The 11,243-nt window shown below is 36.1% G+C and overlaps 1 protein-coding gene across 1 annotated transcript in view; it reads right to left on the bottom strand.

Moving 5' to 3' along the window:
* The window catches only part of PIK3C3 (phosphatidylinositol 3-kinase catalytic subunit type 3), a 144,680-nt gene that overhangs the window by 59,427 nt on the left and 74,010 nt on the right, over window positions 1-11,243 (bottom strand). Inside the window, exons 14-16 of the mRNA XM_006144396.3 lie at window positions 7,595-7,700; window positions 5,996-6,112; window positions 1,113-1,244 (exon numbers count right to left, since the gene is read on the bottom strand). Of these exons, the coding sequence (XP_006144458.1) occupies window positions 1,113-1,244; window positions 5,996-6,112; window positions 7,595-7,700 (355 nt within the window). The remainder of the gene's footprint in view (window positions 1-1,112; window positions 1,245-5,995; window positions 6,113-7,594; window positions 7,701-11,243) is intronic.

The following is an 11,243-nucleotide window of genomic DNA, read 5'->3' as shown; positions in this document are numbered from 1 at the left end:
TGATTTCTCGCTTTCTATCTCTCTGGTGAGTGCACGCACCCTATAACAAAAACCTCTCCAAAAAAAAAGAAAAAGAAAAAAAAGAAAGAAAGAAAAAGATTTGAACTACTTCCTACCGTAATTATATCCCTTTTTGTATACACTAGTAATTGTTCCAAGGATTCTTTCTTATCTGATGCAAAGTAATACTCAATATAACTCATGCTTACCTACCACTAGACTCATAAAACCAAAACACCATGTCTCACAGAGATCTTCCAGCAGATGCCTAGCAAAAAATGATGCTTGCAGTAAGGATAAATCCTCTGGCCCCCGAGCCTAAACAGAGAGGGCAGCAGCATCAGCTGTTTCTAGGTGTGAACCTGGTGGCCAACCAAAAGAAAGCTTGGCGTGCTACTAAGGACTAGAGAAAATTATTACGTGAAATTATAGGAAAAAACTTAAAAGTTCGTAGAACCAGATACTGGATTAAGAAATGTTGATGAGGTTGACTGGGATTCATATGTGACCAAGTGAACTTAGAACTGAATGCATAATACAAGTTGTGCAATTCTTTTATTTTTTAAATAGCTTATATGGAGAAAAGGAATTGATGCTCTGATAAACAAATAGTTCAAAGAATTAGGTATTTTTAAAAATCCAGAAATAAAAAAATTTTATATGTTTCATATAAAAATGCCTGTGTACAAGTAATATAAGGATATCTTAAATCAAAACACACTAAAAAACAAAATATACTTTTTAATCTAATTTGTATAAAGTCAACTAGATTTTTAGAGTCTAGACTATAGCTCTGTGATGAAAATGTGACACTGTGTTAGACTGATCCCTATGGGAGGGGTTCCCGGTCTGTGTTCCAAGTCCTCCCAGAGTACCCCAGGAACAATGATGTCTATGATCTGGGGCTGGCTGAAGCTGAGGTGTCAAATCTAGTGGAGGTGCTCTCTCTCTGTCTCTAGCTCTTGTAAGAAATGAATGAATAAACTTAAAAAAAGAAAAAAAAAGGAACTATAGATATTTGCTTCAGTGTAACAATTTTCCAAGGCAGTATCTCTGTTCTACTTTTATATAATAGAATGAGGTTCCATCATAAAAAAGTCCTTCGCAATTACCTTAAAGAGAGTGGCTGTTTCTGGGATTATTCCTCTAATTTTCACCTGGGGTTCTAAAGGTAATGGGATAAGTTCCACATCTGACAAATTCATCTTTTCATTATCTCCAAGCAATGCCTGTAGCCTCTCATTCTAGGAGAACAAATCAAAAAGAATTAAGTCAAAATGGAGAAATCATTACAAACATACAGTAAAGATAAAAACTGATTCTACTAACTTTAAAATTCTTGCAAAGCACATTAGAAGTATATGAAAACTAACATAAAAGAGACAAAGTATATGTGAGATACAGGCATCTATAAATAATTTACTTTATAATAACAGCAGTATGCTTTAAAAGGACCAATCCCTGACACTACGAAAAGCTGAGCTTTCACAGAAAGGAACAGAGAATATATTTCACCTGCTGTAACTTAAGAAGGAATGGACATATTCAAGTTGGACTTAAAGATTTGATTTTTGTTTCCCAAGAATTTGTGAAAAAAACTGTAATTTCATCTAAAGCTTAATTCTGTATGACCAAATGCCATCTTCCAGTATGCAGACTCAATGTATTTTTAGCATTTAAAAAGGAAATTTAATTTACGTAGAGGAACTTGGACTCTATCTTTTACTTTTCACTGACTCCATCTCACCAAACTTTTCCTAAGATATCATCATTCATTTTCTTCAGCTTATATACATATTGCATTGAGGCAAGATTTCAGAAACTGAGAAACCTAAGTCATGACCTTCATCATTTAGTAACATCTATGCTATTTAGATGAAGCCATTTTATTCTGTTTCAGAAGAACAATGCATTTTCTTTCAAAGCTAGGAGAGTCTTGCATTCTTTAAACAGGTGTTCTATAAGAGGAAACACTTGAATCATCAATCCCAGCAACATTTCAATGTATCCATCAAAGGAGAAGATTCTGTTATCCGTAAAGATGGAGTTCAGAAAAATATCTTTCAAAGACCACCAAGATATAAAATTAAACTATTCTTCTCAGGAAATACTCCAAATCTCTCTCTGAATGATGAGAAGTTCAAGTGATAGTAAACTAAAAACTGGACTGGTATCATGGCACAGAGATAATTCACTGCTCAAGAAAAGCCGACTCCTACAGGCAGCAACAGTGAATTCCAGACACTGGGTCATCCTGAAACACGTGGGGCATGCATTTGAGTGACCAAGAGAAAACAGGTTGCGAGACCACAGGAAGGGGACTGTGGCATGACCAGCCCCTGTGAAAGAGGCTCATCTTTCACCTTTGCATGTACTATCATGAATTTAAAAAACAAACAAAAACCAGGGCCAGCTGATAGCATAGTAGTTAAGGAGGATGAATCCCATATAGCCAACTGCAGTTTGAACCTCAGACTCTGCGGCTTGGAAGACATACTGAGTATATGTGTCATGCCCAAAATCCTGAGAGGGGAATGGAGGAAAAGAGATTGAGACATGGCCATTCTCCTTGGGGGTGGTGGTGGGGGGTGTTTTCTCACTTTCCTTTTCCCTCTCTCTCTGTTCCTCACCAGTGAATACAGAGTATAACTCTACAGAAAATTAAGAAAAGAAAAAGTCAACTGAAAACTGGCATGAATTTCTACATAGACCTTATAAAAGCCAATAAATTTACTCCCTAGTCAGATGACTGGTCAGATATACCAATGTAAACTAATGCGAATTAACATAAGTTTTAAATTATTCTAACTTAACCAATTTCCAGTTAATGCACCGATGAACAATAGACAAGTAGAAAGCAGATAATAAGAAAAGGGCAAAGAATCCAGCCAGTTATAATCACCTCCACCACTATAAGCCCTAGAGACCCCACCACCATCACCTCTCATCTCAATTACCGCCTCCTGACTACTCTTCTTCTTTGACTTTTGCTCCCCATAGTCTCTTATCAAAAGCAACCAGCATTGTTGCTAAAATGAAAATCAGATCCCTTCACTCTCCTATTCAAAACTCTAATAGCTTCTGCTCTTCTTCCATGTTTAAGTTAAAGTCTTTATAATGGCTTATAAAGATAAATTCTCTTTCCTCATTATCTCTTTCCTTATCTTCCACTATTGTCCCCTCCTCCCTCTGCTACAAACACACTAAGCTTCTTTCTATTTCTCAAGCATGCCATATATACTCCTACCACCAAGCCTTCATAATTTCTATTGTGCTAGCAATGGTCTTTTCTAGAAGACTGTCTTCGGGTCTTCTTGAAATACTGATTTGATCAGATTTGGGTATTTTTTAAAATGCCAATTTCTCAGTGAATCCATCCCTGATCATTCTATTGAGAAATAAAACACTACCTATCTGACCCCAGTACTTCCTAGTCCTCCTTTTTGCTTCATTTTTCTCTACAGTACACAAAACTATCTGGCATATTTTATGTTTAACTTAAATGTGCTTACTATCATCTCTAAAAAAATATAAGCTCCACAAGAGAAGAAATTTTTATATTCACTGCTGAATCCCCAGGATCTAGTAAAGTGCTTGGTACACTTAAGGAGGCACGCAATATAAATCATTCATTCATTCATTCATTTAATTAATTAATTTTTGTTATAGGCTGTGTGTGTGTACTTGCTAAAGACAGAGAGAGGAAAGAAAGGGAAAGGAAAAGTTAGAAAGCCCCACCCAGGGCAGATGGCCAAGCCATAATCTCTTCTTCTCCATTCTTATCTCAGTATTTTGAGCATATACGCACATGTGCCTGGTGCTTTTCAAGCTGGCAGGTCTGGGACTGGAACAGTATAATCAGCCATCTGAGATTCTGCTGTCTTAACTTCCACATCCTCTGCTGACCCCATATTTCATATTTATATAACAAATAAGTAATATCCCCTAAGGAATCACAATTTGTAAAAATATTACTTATAACGTTAAAAATTCAAATATTTATTATTTTTTAAATTTGCTAGTGCATGACGATACTGGGTGGATGGAAGGAGAGACAAAAAGTGAGATAGCACCTCCCAATGAAAATGGCCACGCCTCAATCCCTTCTTCATTTGTTCTTTGGGATTTTGGGCACCCATATACATGAGCCCCATGTGTTTTTCAAGACACTGGATCTGAGACGTGAACTGTACAATTGGTAATGTGGGATCCAGCCACCCTAACTACTGCAGCACCAAAGACTTTAATTTTTTTAAATGTGAAGGAAAAAGCATCTTTAATAAAATGCAAATATTTAGGCTCTTCTAACAGAATCTGTCATAAATCATAAGTTAACAAAGAAAAACAAACAAAAAGCAACAGTATCATTTGATACTTAACTCAGGGATTACCGCTTGCCATGTGTCAAACACTCCCCATGCTGTATTTCTCCCAGATCAATTACATTAAATGGACAAGGACTGCATGGTCTTAGGCCATTATTAATCACCATTAGCCATCCATTACTGATACAATCAAATAATAGAAGGAGAGAGCCACCTTTGCATTTCTCCACAGTGCCAGGGCTTGTATCTAGTAAACCTATACAAATAAAATGTTCTTTATAACATCTCATTATAAAATATCTAAAAAGATGCTTAGTCAATGTGGAGACTATATTTCTAATGGTCTGACTGAAAATATAAGCTATGCTGCAAACACAGAATTTATTTTGGGGGACTCTGAGTGATGTCTCAGTTAGCCCACCCTCCAAGATAGCTAGCTCTGATATGTACTCAGAGATTCACCTGTCTGCTAAGTAGAAGGGCCTGTGCCATAAAAACAAACTGGTTCCAAATATATGCCCCAAACTAAATGACACAGGAGCAGAAACTCCCTCTGCTGGTGAAGATTGGGAATTACGCTGTTTCTCACACAAGTACCTCAGGGCAGAAATGCTCCAAGATAAGTAGCAGTAGGGATTTGTTTATTTGACCTGGTCTGTGCTTCTTTTCAACAACAAAGAAAGTGCCAACTCAGAAAACATGTTTCCCCCCAGTCTATTTCCCCCTGCCTAACCTGGAGAATGTTATTCTTCGTAAATGTCTCAGCTAGCATTTCTTTAAGCCTGATCCCTTGCTTTTGAACTTCTGACTCAATCCTTCAAGTTTCCTGTCTCCACTTTCCTCTACATGTCAGAATGAAAAAAGTGCTGTTTGGTTTTTACAGAGGTTAACAAGAAAGAGTTGCCTATTTTCTAATGGGATTAGGAAAAAAGAAAATACCAAGTGAATTCTTCATGCTATTTAAACGATAAATCTGAAAAAAAAAAAAAAAAAGAGACATGTGCAGAATAGATACCTATTTATACAACAAGTGAAAGTCTCGACTGAGATCATTAAACGAAAAATCTGAAAAAAAAAAAAAAAAAGAGACATGTGCAGAATAGATACCTATTTATACAAGTGAAAGTCTCGGCTGAGATCAAGATCAGAGCATTAGCCAGGAGAGGAGACAGAAAGCCAGAGTTGTTGCTCACAAGTTTTGCAACCTGGGGCAGGTTATTCTAGACGTTAGTTGTCTTAGAAAAATTAGGATCTGAATGATTTCTACAGATCATTTCCTTATCAAACATACTATACCCTAACATGCTAGAGTTCTAAAGTGAGGGTTCGATAACCTGTGGATACAAATAGGAACTCAGAATAACACATGGGTACAAATTCCAAATTCTAACATAAGACATCGTACAAATTCCTTAACTTCCCTATGCCTTTCTTCTTCACAATTGGAAGAGTAATAGAAATAATAGTACCAAATTTAATAGGGTTTAGAGGACAATATATATCAGTACACATGACCTCAACAGGATCCAACATATAACCAGTGCTTCCGTATTCCCTTAATTAACTGATACAAAGTGTACATATCACCCCAAAGAGACAACAGTCAAAACCCAGCATTTGATGGTGCCAAGCTACTTAGGCATAAACAGAAAGCAAACCCACAGGTTTACCTTTTTCTTACGGTTTCCACTCTCACGCTGCACTGCCTTCATTAGATGCACCAACCGATCTACAAACGTCTGCTGTGCAGCCAGCAAGGAACGCATAACTCTGACAGACTTATCGCCCTGAAGAGACCAAAGTGAAGGAAAATTACTTCTATGTAGCACAATGATCAGGGTTTCTTTAATATCATGGGTGATCTTTATTTATACATCTAATAGTTCAACACAAAGAAAGTTAAAGAGTAATTATCTTGATTTAGAAATGAAAAGAAGCCCACTATCTTAAACATCACTGACCTGTTCACAGTTGAAAGTTATCTCAGACTTTTGTGAATACTACTTTATCCCCAACAGCTCATTTGTTTTCCCTCCACATATAATCGTGTAACAAGATAGAATTCATTCATCCCCACAAAGCCTTCACTCATTAATTCAGTAAATATCTGAAAACCTATGCTGTCTTAGGAAACATGCTGGGGAGATAAAAGATAGATAGATAGAGACAGATACACATGGCAAAAACAATGACAGTATCTTCAAGGAACTAAAAACCTACTAAAGAAGTACTCAAAAAAGCACCAAAGTATGGGCTTAGTTAATAAAATATAAGTCATAAAAGGTAAATACTATGAAATCTTATGCAATGACTCCTAGTTCATAAAAGACTGTAAAATACATTTTTCTCATTTAATCTTCCCAATTACCCTGCTAAGGGCAGCAGTGAAAATATTATCATCCCCATTTCAAAGATGAGGAAATTTAAGCTCAGAGGAAACTGACATGTCTTCACAGGGTGACAAAGGCTCTAGGAATCAAGAGATAAGAAGAGAATACCAAGGGCTTACTTGCCAATTTGTTTGATGTTGAGCTCTGAGCTCTGATAACTATTGATACTATATATGAAATCTTAGTCTCAAACTGTTTAATAGCGTGTGACTTAAGTTTCTAAAATGTGAAATATGAAATAACAAATAAAAGATGCTAAAGTAAAGTACTTCTGTAGCAAAGTCACAGATTCATGTGTTTTCTTTTTACTGTCCTGGTGCCCTCTGCTGGCTGAACTACAGTATTACTTAAAGAATTAAAAACCAGGGGAAAAATAGTCTTACATTTAAAAACACTGTTGAAGAAGCACAATATAAGTTCCATAGAAAATATCTGCAATATAACCACTGCCATATTTCTGGGAATGTATAATGTATGTACTCTAGATAAGAAAAATATCAAATAAAAAGGAAAATAAAAAACTTTCTATTGCCCCAAACATAGGTTTATTTAATTAAATTTATTTCTGTAAAGGGCTATAGAACAAATATTTTAGGCCTTTTTAGCCATACAGTTTGCATGCCAAGTAATCAACCATAATTGTAGCACAAAAGCAGTCCCAATGATATGAAATGATAACTATGTTCCAACACTTTGTATGAACAGTCAAATTTGATTTTCAAATAATTTTCATGTATCATTAATACTCTTTTTCTTTTAATTTGTTATTAAACATGTAAAATGTAAAAGACACTCCATGCTTATGGATGTCCCAAAACAAGCAATAGGCTACATTTGGCCTATCTTTGCAGTTCGTGAACCCCCACCTTAAATGGTTACCTTCAACAGTGCTTGGCTGAATCTTCTCATGACATTCAAGTACATCTCGTGGGTCTTTGGATCTCTCTGCTGAGTATCTTGATCTTCACATTCCACTATTACATACCTTAAAAATACGTTTAAGGGACCAGCAGTTAGTGTAATGGCTATGTCGCTGGACTCCCATGTAGTCGACCGCAGTTCAAGTCCCAGACCAGGTGGCTTAAACTCACGCCAGGAGCGTGTGTGTGTGTGCCCAGGATCCCGAGAGGAGAATGGAGGAGAAGGGATTGTGGTGTGGCCATCTCCCCTGGGGGGTGATTTCTCGCTTTCTGTCTCTCTGTCTCTCTCTGTCTTTCTGGCAGGCACACGTGCCCTATAGCAAAAACCTCTTCAAAAACAAAATTGAAAAATAAAAATAAATTAAAAAAAGTTTAAGTCATTTATGTAATGTGAAATAATACCCAGATTTATTTTGCAAATACTTATAAAATGAATGAATTTATATTGGCAAAAATAATTAAATGAGAGTACTCACTTAACAAGTAAAAAGCAAAGGAGCAACATACATAATAACCAATAAAAAGCACATCAAAAGTAGTAATGCCTTCATTTGTGCAATATCCTAAGTTTTCTAAAAATTATGCAATCAAAATAAGCAATTTCTTCCATTATTTTTTGAGGTACCTAACATATTATTATCCACAGAACTGTTCTAAGCTCACATATTTCCAAGTAACTCAAGAACAAGAATTATTGGGACCAGTAGATGGCATAATGTTTAGGTTGTGGGACTCCCACATAGTTGACCGTGGTTTGAGTCCTGGACCCAGTGGCTTAAAACTCACGCCGGTGCATTTGCATGCGTGCCTAAAACCCTGAGAAGAGAATGGAGGAGAAGGGATTGTGACACGGCCATCATCCTTGGTGGTGTGGGGGGGTGATTTCTTGCTTTCTGTCTCTCTGTCTCTCCAGCAAGCACATGCACCCTATAGCAAAAATCTTTCTTAAGAAATTAAGAAATTTTATAATGGTCAAATTTTATAATTACAAAAACGATCACTTTTAAATAACATTTGGTATTACATATGGCTTTCTTATTCTGAAAATCACTCTGTAGCTACTTTCCTCTTTAACATACTTTTGAAAGAAGAATAAAATTTTAAATTAAGTTTTTTCTTTCCCATCCCATTTCTCAAAAATCTGCATATAGGGCCAGGAGGTGGCACAGAAGTTAAGGGGACTGGATCGCACATAGCCAACTGTGCAGTTTAAGTCCTAGGCCTGGCTTGAGAAACATGCTGGGTAGGTATGCATGTGTGCCCTGAACCTGAAAGGAGAATGGGGGAGAGATTATGGTGTGGCTTTAATCCCTGGCGGAGGGTTATTTCTCACTTTCTTTCTCTCTGTTTTTCTCCGTCAAGCACGTGTGCCATATAGCACACAAAAAAACAAAAAAATCCATACATAATCTTCAACTTTCGCATTAGAAAATTTAAAAGAGTTAAAGTAATCTTACGTGTGTTCTTACTCTGCTTAAGTAATTACAAAAATTATATAAGCAACGATCTGAATAAGATTTAAGAGGTCATCTAATTCAGTGTTTCTACATGTTTTAATGGATATAAACTATAGTAACAAGTACCATTTTTATCACAACCTGGTACACAGCCATGTGTGCTCATACGTGCATGAAACTGAGGAGATTTTATAAAACAATACCTACAAACAATGTTAATATTTATTATTTTTTTCTCTTTCATTTTTTGAAATAACAAATGCTAGAGACTGTGAAGTTTTAAATTGCTTTCAATAGATTATGATGTGTAGTTTAAAAAACACAAATCTAGCTCAACTTGCTTGTTATATCAATATTAATACTTAAAGAGGTTGTGCCCTTTCCCCCATGATGGTAAAATTAGTTGACTGTAGAGCTGATATCAGAACCCAAGACTTTGGGCTCCCAGTCTAGAATTCTTTCTGTTCTACTAAGCTGACTTTTGCACTGCTTTATCTTTAAACATCCCATGACACTTTGCCCAATATCAGGTGAGGAACACTTATCATTACCCTTTCTACTATTCTGAGAAAGAACACACAGTATTTGGCCATCTAAAACATTAACTTCCTGAGAGTAAAGGTTGCCTGCCTTGTTCTTCAGTATACTCTAAGCACTTTCATACCTGGCTCATGATAGATGCTCATTAAATTATTGTTGAATAAATGAATGACTCCAATCTCATAGATTTAGTCATTATCTCTAAATTTATAGTTCTCAAATATGAACTTATATCCCTTTTTTACACATATGGGCTAATCGGCATTACATCATGTGGCCTGGTTTCACATTCATCCAACCTAGATTTTAAGCACCAGATCCCCTTTTAAGGTACTTTATGTCATTATTATTTTTAGTTCACTGGAGGACATGTGGACCTCTAAGGAGGGAGAGGAGTGAGAAAGACCAACCCCATGGGGGATGGTCAGACTTCGATTTCTTCTCTATTTCTTCTTTCTGAATTTTGGGCATGCACGCACACATACCTAGAGTACTTTTCTTCAAGTTGCTGGGTCTAGGACTCCAACTGTGGAGTTGGCCATGTGAAATCCAGCCAGCTTAACCAACAAGCCACTAGCTGGCCCTTTCTGTCATTTTTAACTCAACACATGCAAAACTAATCACATTGAGATATTTTTCTTCTTACATCTTAATATTTCAGACATTTGATCTGAAAATTCTCATGTAGCAGGGTTCACAAACTCAAGTTTCTTCAAAAGTTAGACAGGAAACAAATGTCTGAATTACTTGAATATAAGAAAGGAAAATCTGACTCTGTAGCCAAACCAAGAAACACATATCCTACCTAAAACATTTATTCACACTTCATATTCAATTGTAATCCATGCTTCTAGAACCAAATTTAGCTCATATTCCTGTGTCTTAAATACTCAATTCATCACATCTTTTTGATTTTTCCTACTAAATACTTCTTAACAAACAGTACTGTACTCTGGAAAATAGTAGAAAGCATCTACCCGGCCTCTCCAGCTCTAAAAAAAAGAAACTATTTATTGCTCAATTTAATCTTATTACAGTTTTCTTCTTTAAAATAAATACCTTCCACATGTCTTACTTACATGAACAAAAACATCAACAGGTCCCTCTTTTCTAACATTTTAAAATTCTCCATAGCCCCACCCTTATTTCAAACTTCCACTATCCCTAATTTATGCACTCCTACTCTAGACAGGTATGTCCTCTAAGGTCCCTCATAAAAACCCACTTTATGCTTCTGTTCATGTTGCAATACTGTCCAGAAATACCTTCCCTATCTTTTCATCTTCCCACAGTTTACTCATCTCTTAAGCATAGTTGACATTCTGTCTCTTCCAGGAAGTCTTCATAGATTCTAACAATTACCTCCTTCTCTAATATCCCAGAGTATGTATAGTCTCTCGCAAAACTTGGGCTAACAGTGTTTTATTGCTTATTACTACTTCACTTTCTTAAAACTCCTAGCAACCTTCATAGGTTATAAAGAAACTGCTACCAGATCCTGTAACTTAAAAATTTCAGTAATGAATTTTCTGTAAAAAGGCCTGAGTTGAACCATGATACCATATCCACTAAAACTTATTTCTAAGAGTTCTAAACCAAAAAGTCAAGAAG

This window comes from Tupaia chinensis, unplaced genomic scaffold (assembly GCF_000334495.1).
Source record: "Tupaia chinensis unplaced genomic scaffold, TupChi_1.0 Scaffold000119_1, whole genome shotgun sequence".
Taxonomy (NCBI): Eukaryota; Metazoa; Chordata; class Mammalia; order Scandentia; family Tupaiidae; genus Tupaia; species Tupaia belangeri.
The sequence above is the reverse complement of the archived record's forward strand: the minus strand, read 5'-3'. Positions and strand labels throughout refer to the sequence as shown.